Source organism: Propithecus coquereli, unplaced genomic scaffold (genome assembly GCF_000956105.1).
Source record: "Propithecus coquereli isolate 6110/MARCELLA unplaced genomic scaffold, Pcoq_1.0 Scaffold227, whole genome shotgun sequence".
Taxonomy (NCBI): Eukaryota; Metazoa; Chordata; class Mammalia; order Primates; family Indriidae; genus Propithecus; species Propithecus coquereli.
Genome location: NW_012147808.1, coordinates 2,449,581 through 2,464,067, shown reverse-complemented (window position 1 = coordinate 2,464,067; position 14,487 = coordinate 2,449,581). Strand labels below are relative to the sequence as shown.

General features: G+C 53.6%; 1 protein-coding gene across 2 annotated transcripts in view; it reads left to right on the top strand.

The window, feature by feature from the left end:
* Nucleotides 1-13,504, top strand: part of SPI1 (Spi-1 proto-oncogene) — a 21,788-nt gene extending 8,284 nt beyond the window's left edge. Inside the window, exons 2-5 of one of the 2 annotated variants that reach the window (XM_012645122.1) lie at nt 840-936; nt 11,283-11,470; nt 12,171-12,336; nt 13,048-13,504. In XM_012645122.1, coding sequence (XP_012500576.1) covers nt 840-936; nt 11,283-11,470; nt 12,171-12,336; nt 13,048-13,367 — 771 coding nt within the window. In that variant the 3' untranslated portion in view covers nt 13,368-13,504. Of the gene's footprint in view, nt 1-836; nt 937-11,282; nt 11,471-12,170; nt 12,337-13,047 lie in introns of both variants that reach the window. The other variant, XM_012645121.1, reaches the window with a different exon arrangement.
* The last annotated feature ends 983 nt before the right edge of the window (nt 13,505-14,487 follow it).

The following is a 14,487-nucleotide window of genomic DNA, read 5'->3' as shown; positions in this document are numbered from 1 at the left end:
GAGGAGGAGGAGGAGGCAGAGGAGGAGGGGAGGAGGAGGAGGAGGGAAGACAGAGGATAGAGGGGAGGGAGAAGGGGGTGTGAGAGGGGTCTTGACCCTCCATCCCTTGGCCCCCCCAAGCCTTTTCAGGCGACCTCTGTATAAACACCAGTGTGGATGGTCACCGTGGTGGCCCACACCTGCCTGGGCGGGGGCTTGGCTGTGAGAGAGTGGAGGGCTGGCAGCCCGTGGTGGCAGGGCGAATGCGTGCTGTGTGGGCAAGTGTGCAAGTGGAATGTGAGCGGCTCTGCGGAGGCTGTGGGTGTGAACATGCGTGCCGATGGCTGGAACGTGGGGTGTGCATGCGGGTGTCAGCCAGCGCGAGTCCGCGTGTGCCTCCAGGGGTGAGTGTACCACGGCGTGTGTGCATGTCTGTGTGAGCGTGTACCTCTGTGGGGTGGCTGTGAGAGTCCGTGTGTGGGACTGTGGGTGTAAGGTGTCACGGGGAGCACGTGGCCGTGTGGGGGATGTTGGTGCATCAGTGTGACTGGGAGAGGGCGAGTGTGTGGGGTGGGGACCCAGCACACCGGTGTGAGTGTGGGGTGGCTGTGGGAGTAGCCTAGCAGGGGGAGGGCCTGGACTTCTTCTGACTTCTGATCCCGCCAAAGTCCCCATGACCCCGTTTCATCTCTCCTGGGTCCCCTGCCCACCTTCTGTCCCAGTTCCAAGCAGAGAGAGGGCTGCCGGCCTGATGCGGCCATTCAGCCAGGGAGGGTGGCGTGGACTCAACACACTGGGGGCTGCAGACCCAGCCGGGTCCCCCACCGCAGTCCAGGCCCTGACACCTCCTCTCTCAGCAGCCATCGGAAGACCTGGTTCCCTACGACACGGATCTGTACCAACGCCAGTCGCACGAATATTACCCCTATCTCAGCAGCGATGGGGAGAGCCACAGCGGTGAGTACAACGCTGCCCCCATCCCCTCTTCCTCGGCCTGGCCTGGGCTCCCGAGCAGCTCCTGGAGTCTGCAGAGAGAAAAGAAGAAACGGCTGCCAGGGCTGCTTTGGAATTCTGAGAATCAGACCGAGGTAGCTCTCGGGGGAAGTGCAGGCCAGCGTCCCGCACCGCCACGCCCCAGCCTCCATTACTGAGCATCTGCAGAGTGTCAAGGCATGCGCTTAGTTTCCTCCACATTTATCTTCTGGCTCAATCCTTGTGGTCTTTTTATACACAAGGCAATAGGCTTAGGGAGCTAAGTGACATGCACAAGGTCACACAGCTGGCCGGTGGAACCCAGGTATGTCTGCTCCAGGTCCAGTACTTTTTCCTCTGCGCCCCTTCCAACTCCTCCCTTCTTCCTCCCTGTTCTTGTCACCCCCTTTGTCCCAAACTGGTGCATCCCCACTCCGTGTTGTGTGTGGTTAGCAGCATTTCTCAACCATGGCACTGCTGACCTTTTGGCTCAGATGCTTCTATATTTCGGGGGCCTATCTGTGCACTGTAGGAGGCTTGGCAGCATCCTTGGCTTCCTCCCACCAGATGCCAGTATTTCTGCCAATCTTGACAAGCAAAAATGTCTCCACACACTGCCACATTCACCTGGGGGACAAATCACCCCAGTTGGGAACTGTCGGGCCAAGGGAAAGTCTCTGAGGACCCCTTGTCCAGGAGAGGCCAAGGCCCCCAGTTTGCTGGCATGGGGCTGAGGAGGAGGCCTGAGCCAGGGGATCCTTCTGTCTGGGTCTCACTGTCACGGAACAAGAAGCATCAGGTGCCTGGGACCTGGGCAGGGGCAATGAGAGGTCACCCGAAGTGAATCTTGGCTTATCGATGTGGACATGCCTGAACCCAAGGCGAGGTGGCCCAGTCAATGGGCGAGTCTTTGGTGGGGGATTCTCTCTGAGACCGAGCCAGGCCAGGCACTGGGGTGCCTGCCGCCCCAGAGTGCAGAGGTGATGCAGTGGAGGAAGGTGTCACATACCTTGTGAAGGCCATACCTTGTAGCCGGTCACATCTGTAGCTCCGTTCTGCAGATGTGTCTGTGGCAGCCTCAGGCCAATGGGCATGCCCGGGGCTGCCTCAGGTGGTGAGTACATACTTAGGGCCCTTCCACCGGGACGCCAAACCTGGGGAGCAGCGTCACGTGGAACTCCACCTGGCAACCGTTATAAAGACTGTACCTGGTAGCCACACCCTCGGAGTAGGTGGTGGATACTCTTCAAGGCCACGTCTGCAAACACACAGGTGTCTTTCAGAAACCGGGGGCTAGAAAGGCTTTAAAATATCCTTTTCAGGCTGGCCAGTGGGTCACGCCTGTAATCCTATAGCACTCTGAGAGGCCAACGCGGGAGGATCCCTTGAGCTCAGGAATTCGAGACCAGTTTGAGCAAAAGTGAGACCCCATCTTACTAAAAATAGAAAAAATTAGCCGGGTGTGGCGGTGTGCACCTGTAGTTCCAGCTACTTGGGAGGCTCAGGCAGGAGGATCGCTTGAGCCCAGGAGTTTGAGGTTGCTGTGAGCTAGGCTGATGCCACAGCACTCTAACCCCGGTGACAAAGCAAGACTCTGTCTCAAAAAAAAAAATCCTTTTCATTCTTTCAAGCTTATTTGTAATTATATAAGAAATACATCCTCTCTGTAGGGAATCCAGGCAACGTAGAGAGAAAGTCTCCCTCACCCAACCAGCATAGAGCCAGCTCACCCCGCCAGGATTAAGATCAGGGTCTGGGTGACCCCTTCCACCAAGCAGGTCCAGGGCCCGAGATGGTCCCTCCAAGCCTCAGGACTGGCGCCCCCTGGTGGCCCAAGTCCCCGTAAACAGCACAGAGGGATCCCTTCCTCCCTCAGGGATGTTTTCTCCCTGGCCCCATCCCCTTGCCAGGTCACTGGGTTTGTGCATTTCCTTTGGGTCTTGTAGCCTCAGCTTTCTTTCCTGTAATATGAGGGTGCTGTCCCCATGTTCAGAAACCGGCTAGGCCTGGGGCTGGTGCTGATGGAGTGAGCACGTGAGAGAAAGCCTGTGTTTTCCTGGCTCAGGGCCCAGGTAGGTTCCTCCTATCTGGGGTTGGGCTCTAGGAGTGACTCCTGGTAGGAGGCCTGGGCACGGGCCCCCAATTCCTCCAGAGACTCCTCCAGTGTCCCCAGATGTCCTCGGCCCCGAATCATTGCCAATGTGGGCATTGGTGCTGTCCCTTTCTAAAACCTGTTGGAAGGTACTGTCTGAAGACTCAAGAATAGAGACACCCACACATCCTTCCACCAGTTCCTGCATGTCTCCGGGTCCACATTTTTAGGTAGTGAAGCTTAGCGCAGAGGCTTTGGGGCTGGACCTGCGTCCGGCCTCGGCTCCCTCACCCACCAGCTGTGAAACCTGGGGCGAGTAGCGTAGCCTCCAGGAGGCCCTGTTTCCTCATCCATAAACCGAGAGCATGAAAATACTTACTTCTAGACTGTGATGATTCAATGAGGAGACGCACGTAATCTGTGAGGCGAGGTGATGTGTGGCAACAGGCCCGTGGGCTCTCGGGACCCGCTGCGCTGGCCTCACGCGTCCCCCAAGGCAGGAGGGCTGAGGTGGCTGGGGCGGCGGAGCACACAGGGCTCCCGACGGGTCAGGTGGGTCATTTTCTACCGACCCAGGCGACAGCCATCCCACCACCCCCCATCCTGCCCACCGCTTGCCAGCCTACCCACTTACCCGCTCGTCCCCTCGCTTGTCCACCGCGGAGCAGTCTCTGAGCACACGCCGTGTACCAGACACTGTCGTCGGCTCCGGGGAGTCAGGGAGGAGCAACCCAGACGAGGCTGCCGCTTGCACAGAGCTTGCCCTCCAGTGAGGGGACAGCGACAGTAACAACCAAACAGACCTGTGGTCATAGCCCCACGAAGAGCAGTATGACGCAGGGCAGGTGTCTGGGGGGGGCTTTAACTTGAGTGGTCCGGGAAGGCCGCTGAGGAGGCGGCGGCCAAGCTGCAATCTGAGCAAGAGAAGGAACCGTACAGGTAAGGTAGGTAGGGGAAGGGTGTTCTGGGTAAAGGGAACAACAAGTGCAAAAGCAGGAGGCACAGTGACAGAGGACCGGAGAGGCCGGTGAGCACAGGGGCGGGGTCGGGGAGGGCGCAAAGTGAAGCCAGAGGGGTCAGCTATGGCGGGAGTTTGGCTTTTATCCTAGCGACAGTGGGAAACCACTGGCGGGTTTTCAGCAGGGAAATGACATGATCCGAGTAACCCCGTGTGCGTGTGTCGAAAAGTTAGATACATTTTAAATCTTTAATTTTTAATTATTAAAATAACGAATACTCATTGCAAAAACAAAAAATACAACAGCGTATCAAATAACACATTCCCCTCTTCCCAATCTCGCTTCTCACCTTAGTCTATCCTGGCAGACGTGTTATGCTACATACATAATCCTGTATGTTTGTAAATACATACACACACATGCTATTCATTCAGAAACAGAATTGCTGCATCATGCTGCTCTGCAGTTTGCTATTTTTTACTTAAACTTGTCATAGACACTTCTCCACGACATGCACAGCATACTAGAGAGGGATAAAAGCTATTTTTCCAGTCTTTCTACCGCAGTGCTATGTAAATGTGCAAATGAAGATGCGGAATAGAGACTGAGAACATTATTCACTCACACACATTTGCCGAGTGCCTTTTATGTGCTAGGCAGGGACAAACCAGCTTGACTTTTCAGTGTGAGATGTTCTCTATTCATTGGCACTATGACCGATGAGAATTTGACTCTAGCCACTCATAACATACACACACATTTCTCTACCTGTCCCCAAACCATGACTGTATATGGTAACTTGTGTTAAATCGGTATTTGGATTCTCCATTATGACCATGTGACTATTACTCACAGCTGAGCCACATGGTGTCCTTGGATTACCTGTCCCCATGTTTCTGAGGGGCAGAGTAGCAAGGAAATAAGGGTCCTGCTTCTGGAACCAGGTTGCTGGGGTTCATCCTCCTTCTCCCCCGTTGCTGTCTGGGGGGGCCAGGGGCAAGATATTCCACCTCTCTGTGCCTCGACTTCATACCAATACCTACCTCGCAGGATGGTGGTGAGGGTCGCGTGAGCTCCTGCGTGTGAGACGTGGGGAATGCCATGTGCAGATTTGTTACCATTACCGTGGCCCAAAAGAGGGCACGTGGGAAGTGCGGTTTTCAATGTTGCTCTGTGTTTTACCTCATCTTTATTCCACGCTCTCACTTAATTCATCGCAGTTTGGCTGTGTGTAGAAATCTAGGCGGAAAAGCATTTTTTTCCCCTGCAGAAATTTGAAAGCGTTTCTCTACTGCCTTCTGGTTGCTGGAGTTTTTCTTAGGAAGTCTGATACCATTTCATGTTCTCTTTTTTGTAAAAAACCCGGTTTTCATTTTCATTTGCTTATTTTTTTCTCTTGTTTTATTTCTCTGGAAGTGTTTCGGTATCTCCTGATACCTAATGGTTTCCCTGAATAAGCTTTTTAAAAGGTCGCTGTGTCTCCTGGGTGGCGAATAGATGGAAAGGAGGTGAGGGCAGGAGCTGGGTGAAAGAACACTCAGGAAACCACCGGAATAATCCAGGCAGGAGATGGTGGAGGTGTAGACAAGGGTGGTGGCAGTAAAGACAGAAAGGAGTGGACAGATTCAAGATAGATTTTGAAAGTAGGAATCATAAGATTTGCTGTTTTTATAATTCTTTTAAATTGTGGTAAAATATACATAACAAAACTTACCATCTTAACGATCTTTAGGTGTACGGTTCAGTGGTATTAAATACATTCACATGTTGTGCAACCGTCACCACGACTCATCTGCAGAACTCTTTTCATCCTGCAAAACTGAAACTCTGCCCGCCGTGGAACCATGACTTCCCATGCCCCTCTCCCCAGCCCCTGGCAAACACCACTCTACCTTCCATCTCTGTGAACTTGACTACTCTAGGAGCCTCATGCGACTGGAATCACACAGTATTGGTCCTTTTATATGGGCTCATTTCACTCAGCGTAATGTTCTCAAGGCTAACCCATGTGTTCACATGTGTCAGAATTTCCTTCCTTTTGAAGGCTGAATAATACTCCATTGTATGTATAGACCACATTTTGCTTATCCATTCATCTGCCAGCACACTTGGGTTGCTTCCGTCTTTTGGCTATTGTGAATAATGCTGCTATGAACATGGCTGTTCAAATACCTCTTCGAGACCTTGTTTTCAATTCTTTTGGATATATACCCAGAACTGGGACTGCTAGATTATATGGTAATTCTAGTTTTAATTTTATGAGGAACCGCCATACTGTCTTCCATAGCGGCTGCACCATTTTACATTTCCAACAATAGTACACAAGGATTCTAATTTCTCCACATCTTCACCAACACTTGTTTTCTGTGTTTTTTTTATAGTAGCCATCTTAATGAGTGTGCTAGAATTTGCTATTTGCGATAGAACTGGTGAAAGAAAGTTCCAAGGTGTGAATCTTTCCATCCATCCATCCGTCCGTCTATCCATTCATCCATCCCAATTTCCATATACTCTTTCATCCTTTCATACCACTAACCACCTACCCACCCACCAATTTACTCACACGCCCATCTAATCATCTACTTACCCACCTTTCCAACTGTCCTTCCCTCCACCTACCAAGCCCTTTGTCTACCTTGCACTGGTCTATCCATCTAATACACACATACTAAGTATCTTTTATACACCAGGCACATTGCTAGATGCTGTGGGATAAATGAAACATAGGTCCTGCCACCTCCATCTTTGTAACAAGGAAAATAACTAAAACTCTAATACCTAGAATATAAGGTAGAGAGTAACAAGTACCATGGGACCTGCAGCTCTCTGCTCTCTGGGCCTTGGTTCCCACATTTGAACAGTTTTCAGGAGAGGCTGGGCTTTGGGAGCCCTGGTCCTATGGTCTGTGATTTCCTGAGAAGGTTTTTTCTTGGCCGCTTCTTTCTTGATTCCTCATCTTTCTTCTCCGTTTTGATTGCACTTTTGCTCCCCTGGGGAGAGCCCTGGGCTTCAGGCTGGGGTTTCTGTTCCGAAGGATAAGGTCAACTGAATGACACTTAAGGCTTGGCTTTTTTGTGGGATTGTTTTGAATATCATTTTATTTTTGTCCTGGTGACATACAGGTATTAGTGACACCAAAAAACTGAGTAAGACTAGGGACGTGTGGACAGGACTTTTGTCCTAGATTCAGAGCTGGTTTAGAGGGAGGAAATAAGGGATCAAGAGGAAGGGGTCATTTCTACCTGGCTGGATGATGGTTCAGTGACTGTAGGCTGGGTGTGGTGGCTCACACCTGTAATCCCAGCACTTTGGGAGGCCAAGGCGGGAGGATCACTTGAGGCCAAGAGTTCAAGACCAGCCTGGGCAACATAGTGAGACGCCACCTCTACAAGAAATTAAAAAATTAGACAGGTATGGTGGCATACACCTATAGTGCCAGCTACTAGGGAGGCGGAGGCCAAGGCAGGAGGATCGCTTGAGCCTAGGAGTTGGAGGCTGCAGTGAGCTATGACTGTGCCACTGCACCAGTCTGGGCGACAGAGTGACTCTGTCTATAAAAAAAAAAAAAAAGATGCCTGGGTGAGATGAATGATGGATGGGTGGCTGATGGTTGGATGACGGATAGGTGGATGGCTGGGTGATGGTTGGATGGGTGCTGATTCAATGATGGACAGGTGGATGATGGTGGATAGACAGATGGATAAGAGCAGCCAGCAAACTCTCTCCGTCACCAAGGTCTTACTTAAAGCTTTCATCAATTGCCTTGGTCCTCAGAGGTGCAGCGGTGAGGGTTCAGTCCCTGGGGTCAGACACAGGTGGGTTTGGATCTTGACTCTACAAATGACCACTTTGGACAAAGGATTTAACTTCTTTGAGCCATAGTTTCGTCATCTGCAAAAGAAAGATGATACTACCCCCCTGCCACCTACTCAGAGCTAGGGTAGGAATTAAATGAGATAATGTGGATTAAGTACTTAGCGCAGAGTCTGGTACATAGAAAACACTAAAAGTTAACTCTTTCGATCATTTAATCAGATGTCGATTGAGGTCTGCTATGTGTTTGACAGACTATAGAGAGGAGGATCCAGAGCTACATCCAAAAATGCAAATGACAATATATTCTTTTGAGGAGCTGAGAGTCTTGCTAAGAGGACATGTGGGTGGCATGTGGGTGGATGGTCTGTGTGACCACCCAAAGAGCCCAGGAGTGCTGACCTTTGCACTGTGAAGGGTTCTTGGTATGGAGTTCTCTCAGAAGGCCCCATATTTGGAATATTTCTGCCTACCAGACAGCACTTATTACATAATTGCCCAAGCATCAAATCAAGGGTAAAGGCAAGGTTTCCGTTGGGCCTTTTGAAACCTTCACTGTAGCTGGGAGTCTCAGCTGCAGCCATCAGGAGACCCCGGGGTGGGGTTCCAGAGCTTCAGGGGGCACAAACCTCCGTGGGGGCCTGTTAAATGCAGATTCCCAGCGTCCCTCTTAGTGCTTCTGGTTCAGTGGGACTCCCAAACTCACAGGCTTTTCCAGCCCCCAAGAGGCTGATGAAGGTGCACTGAGATCAGCTTTGGAAATGCTGGTCAGCTGGGACCATGAGAGTGAGCTCTTGGGTCTAATGTGGAACGAGAACAGAGAGGGGCTGGGGAGCGACAGAGGGCAGTGAGGGGCCCTCACCTTGTCCCTGGAGAGCTGTCTGTACTCAGAGTCCCCCAGCCCTGGAGCGGGAGTGGGTGTGGGGTGGGGGCTGGTAGGCAGGATCTGGGCACTTCAACCTGGGCAGGGAAGGCAAAAATAGGAGGGGCCAGGAGTGGGGCTGGAGGGGGTTCTAAGCTAAAGAGGAATCTGAATCCGCTCACCAAGTCCCGGAGCTGAGAACAGCCTCCTCATTAGAGAACAGCAAACACGCAGCAGGGAGAGTTGCTGGATCTTGTCGACTCACTGTAAGATGAAAGTACAAATTAAGTTTGTTTTGTTTGTTCCCTTCAGGTTTAGACAATTTTGTAGAAGAGAGTCTGAGAGAGTTCTTAAGGGGCTAGGATTCATTCATTTGTTCGTTTGTTCAGGAAATGTTTGTTGAGTGGCTACTGCCTATTTTTTTGAGACAGGGTCTCGCTCTGTTGCTCAGGCTCAAGCGCAGTGGTGTGATTATAGCTCACTGCAGCCACGAGCCTCTGGGCTCAAGTGATCCTTCTGCCTCAGTCTCCTAAGGAGCTGGAACTGCAGGCATGTGCCACCATACCCGGCTAATTTTTAAATTTTTTGTGGAGACGAGCTCTCACTATGTTGCCCAGGCTGGTCTTGAACTCCTGGTAACTACCATATTTAGGTACTTGGAATACAGAGATGGAGAAAACCAGTCCCTGCCCTCATGGTGCAATACTGGGGCTCCAATTGCAGCCTCTGGGAGGCTTTAGGGGACAGCCAGGTCCCCTAATATTATTTCTCTGGGCCATTGATTAAGGTAGCAGGGATCAGGGAGAAGAAGAGGAAATAAACATGTATTAAAAGTGCCTGCTGTATGCTCAAGTGCTAATCCAGGCTCTTTAGAATAAAATATTAATAATGGTCATAATGATAGTGATAATAGTTAATGTTTATTGAGTCCCACTTTGTGCCAGGTTCTAGTCTAAGCACTTTGCAGGCATTAGCACATTTACTCTTCACAACGAAACTATGAGAGGAGTGTAATTATTAGCCCCATTTAACAGATGAGGAAACTGAGGCTTAGAGAAATAGAATGGCCTGCCCACTGTCACACAGTGGTAACTGGCAAAGCCAGGACTCGAACCCAGCTCTGCCTGACTCCCAAATCACGCACTTTCTCACTCCTATGCCATATGGCTTCACAGAGGTGGGAGTCTGGGCTGCCTGGATTGTGGGGTCACGTGATTTCACTCAGGGATAGGGCCTCAGTAACTGCCCAGTTGCGTTTCTGACTTTTACAGTGGGGAGTCAGAAGCTCAAGGGAAAACATGTCTTGTCCAGGGTCACATCGCAAAGTCACCACCGAGCAGGTTTAGATGGCGAGTCCTCTGATATCCAGTCCAGAGCTAAAAATCATATGTCATTTTTTAGGGGCGTGTGAGTATGTCTGTGTGAGAGAGAAAGAGAAAGGGAGGCAGACAGACATACGTGTCACCACCCGTGCACACACACACAGAGCTGGTGGTGGACTTATCCCGAGACACTTCCCAGGCCCGGCATCTCACACACTCCCTCTTTGGGCCACATGAGAAGACCCCTCTTGTCACTTTATCACCACACTTCCTTTTGGACCCCAAATTGTGCCCAGGAAGTCCCTCAGACATGTGGTAGTTTTTGTTCCTGGAAAAGGTGCCCAGAGAACCCATGCTGAAGATCTTCCCTAGTCCCAAGGCAGGGCTCCCAGTGGCATGTGGCTGTTCCCCAGACTCGGGTCCACCCTACCGCAGACTCAAGGCACCCACAGGGGGTTTCCAGGGAAGTCTTGGTCCCGGCAACCTCGCTGGAACACAGGTGCAGCTGCCCAAGGTCACGCCTTTGAAGAGGAAGCACCGAGCGTCTGCACAAGTTCTGGTGTGTGGGGAATGTCAGCCCTGTGACTCTGCTGTCACACCTTGGTCATGTGACAAGGCTGTGTATGTGCGTGTGTGTGTGTGTGTGTGTGCGTGTGTGTGTGTGTGTGTGTGTGCGCGTGCGTGTGTGTGTGTGTGTGTGTGTGTGTGTAACTGTGGGCAGCCAGGGGCTCAGGAACCTGTGGGAGGTCTTAAGAGCAGGGGATAGGAATCAATTTTCCCTGAGGGCCTGCTCTGGGGCTAGGAGTTTTTACAAATGTGAAATCATTTGGATTCTCCCAGTAATTATTATCCCCATTTTATAGGTGAGTCAGCTGAGGTCAGAGAGGCCCATGCATGTGCCTGAGGTCACACAGCAAGCAAACGGCAGAGCCACGATTCAGATTCTTGCTCGTTGTGACTACACGGCAGGCAGGACAGGGTAGTTGTTGAGCACATGGGCATCGCTTAGACCTGAGTCCCGGCTCTGCCACTGCCGAAGCCTTTGAGGTTGGGCATGTTATGTAGCCTTTTCAAGCCTCAGTGTTCTTACCTATAAAATGGGGTCGCAATGTAACAACGTGGGTGGTAAACACTAAATGAGATGATCAATGTAAACTTTCAGCCCAGCCTGGCACAGAGTAAAGGTCCCATACTGCCTGGCATTGCTATTTCACGTTACTATAACCTTTGCCTGCCCTGTCCACCCCCGGGCTCACCCCTTGCTGCCTGGCTGTCCCCCGCAGACCATTACTGGGACTTCCACCCCCACCATGTGCACAGCGAGTTCGAGAGCTTCGCTGAGAACCACTTCACGGAGCTGCAGAGCGTGCAGCCCCCCCAGTTGCAGCAGCTCTACCGCCACATGGAGCTGGAGCAGATGCACGTCCTCGACACCCCCATGGCGCCACCCCACGCTGGCCTCGGCCACCAGGTGCGTGCTGCCGCCAGCCTGTCCTCCAGGAGCCGCCAGGCCTGTGGTGAGGCCCGGGAGCTTCACAGGAAGCTGACACAGGCTCTTACCCAACTCGGCTTCCTGCCCCGCAGCGCCAACGGCGGCCGGAGCCCCAACGGCTGCCGCCTGACCCCCCGGCTGACCTTGTGACCCCCACGTCCCTCATCTCCTCTGGCACCGAGGGTGGACAGACCCCAGATAACTCCTGCACCCCCGCCGAGCCTCCCTGCCCCAATGCCTTGCCGTGGGCCCCTGACCCTCACTGTCCTTCACGGATCCGCATGCAGGTCACTGAACACTGACCTCTACTGCCCCTCTCTCTCCACAGAGACCCCTTTTACTGACCCTAACCCCAGTGACCTCTGCCACCCCTCACTGACCTCCAGGGCTCCTTCACTCGGTCATCACCCTGCTTATGAAACCCCCTTCCATGCCCGATTCCCACCCTGCTCCAGGGCCCGCTGCTCTGTACAGCATCTTTGTGTCCTGGTGCCAGCAGCCCTGGCCCCAAGGCCCGGCTGGGAGGGTTGGCGGGCCAGGTTTCAGCACCCTCTCGGCCACAGCCTGCACCCTGTGTGCCATGACCCTACTGGCCTCCCGCCCCTGCTGGCCCTGCCCAGCCACCCTGGGCTTTGAGCAGTGCCTTCCTGACCCTGACCTTCACTTCCCACCTTTCCAGGTCTCCTACCTGCCCCGGATGTGCCTCCCCTCCTACCAGTCCCTGTCCCCGGCCCAGCCCAGCTCGGATGAGGAGGAGGGCGAGCGGCAGAGCCCCCCGCTGGAGGTGTCTGACGGCGAGGCTGACGGCCTGGAGCCCGGGCCTGGGCTCCTCCATGGCGAAACAGGTGGGGCGCCGGCCTCCACCCCAGCCCGGGCCAGCCGGGCCACTGCCCCGGCAGCCACGCCCGGAACTGTGTGTGTGTGTGTGTGTGAGCGTGTGCATGTTTGTCAGTGTGTCTGTGGCGGGGGCTGTCTGTGGCTGTCTCTGCCTGTGTGTGCGCCTATCTATACGCACGCGTGTGTGCTGTGAGTGCACACGGGCAGCTTTGAAAGGTGTATCTCTCTGTGCTGTGTCTTTATATGAGTGGCTGTGGGTGTGTACATGTGAGCAGGTGTGGGTGTAAGCGGGTGTGGGTATGAGCAAGTGTGTGAGCGGGTGTGGGTGTGAGCGGGTGTGGGTGTGAGTGTGCGTGTGGGTGTGAGCAGGTGTGGGTGTAAGCAGGTGTGGGTATGAGCAAGTGTGTGAGTGTGTGTGCGGGTGTGGGTGTTAGTGTGTGAGCGGGCGTGGGTGTGAGTGAGTGTGAATGGCTGTGGGTGTGAGCGGATGTGTACATGTGAGCAGGTGTGGGTGTAAGCGGGTGTGGGTATGAGCAAGTGTGTGAGTGGGTGTGGGTGTGAGCGGATGTGTACATGTGAGCAGGTGTAGGTGTGAGCGGGTGTGTGCGTGCCCCACGCGGTGGGCCACCCCGCCGCTCCCTGGGGTCCCGCTGGAGGCGGCGCGTCCCTGTACTGGGGCCCCGGCCGCCGCCCACCCCACCTGGCCCCTCACCCCACAGGCAGCAAGAAGAAGATCCGCCTGTACCAGTTCCTGCTGGACCTGCTGCGCAGCGGCGACATGAAGGACAGCATCTGGTGGGTGGACAAGGACAAGGGCACCTTCCAGTTCTCGTCCAAGCACAAGGAGGCGCTGGCGCACCGCTGGGGCATCCAGAAGGGCAACCGCAAGAAGATGACCTACCAGAAGATGGCGCGCGCGCTGCGCAACTACGGCAAGACGGGCGAGGTGAAGAAGGTGAAGAAGAAGCTCACCTACCAGTTCAGCGGGGAGGTGCTGGGCCGCGGGGGCCTGGCCGAGCGGCGCCACCCGCCCCACTGAGCCCGGCCCGCAGCACCCGCCGGGCCCGCCGGGCCTCCCTCTGGCCATAGCATTAAGCCCTCGCCCGGCCGGACACAGGGAGGACACTCCCCGGGCCCGCGGCAGGACTGTGGCGGGCCAGGCCTCGCCTCACCACGCTGGTCCTCGCCCCTCCCTCCAGCCCTCCACGTCCCACTTCGCCTCCCTCCAGGACTCCAGCCCGGCTGCAGAAGGCCACGGGGCGTCTCCCCCTTCCCACTCTTTTCACCCCATAGCCTCCCCCTTCCAAAAATTAAACTTATTCAGAGTTAATCCTCTTGCAGCACAGAGAGTCTCTTTTTAAAATTTGTTGTGCATCTCGTCTGGGCCGCGTGTGCAGCGACGTCTCTCTTTTTCTCATTTGTCCAGCGGGTAGTAACTGAGGACTGTACCCAGTGCTGGACCCTGGGGACATGAGGACAAATGACACACAGTGCCTGACCAGGAGTTAGAGCTTGGCGGAAAGAACAAGTCCTCAGTTGTTGTTAGGGGGATAGAGCACATTAAAAAGGCCTCTGCCCCTGATGGTTTCCTTTAAAGCCTCAATGAAGCTTAAACTCATAATCTTTAGGTTACAATCTTGATGATGATGGTGACGGTGATGATGATGATGACAGCGACGACATTGTATTTTCTGGTCATTTAGTACATGTTCCCTAAACCCACGTTCCAACCTTGAGATGTGGTGTCTCATGTCACCCCATTTTATAGAATGGGAAATGAAGGTTTGTAGAGGTCAAATAATTTGTCCGAGGTCACGCAGCTGGTGAGTGGCTGGGCTGCATCCCACTCCAGGTCTGTTGCTGCCAGTGGCCAAGGTAGGAAGCTTCATTTATCTGGAAGAGGATACTCTTCACCATGCCAAGGAACAGGAATTAAGCCCCAGCGCTCCAGTTGACCACAAAGTGCTCTCACAAGATAACAGCCCAGCAGGACCTCAGACACAGGCAAATCCCTCGTGTGCAGCCAGTGTCCTGTGTGTGTTTGCTCTCTGTCCCCTTGCCCAGAGCCGGGAGAAACAGAGGTGAGCAGGGAAGTCTGTAAGTACTGAATCTTGCTTCGGACGGTAGCAACAAGTGGCAGCAGACAGCCAGGGAGTGAG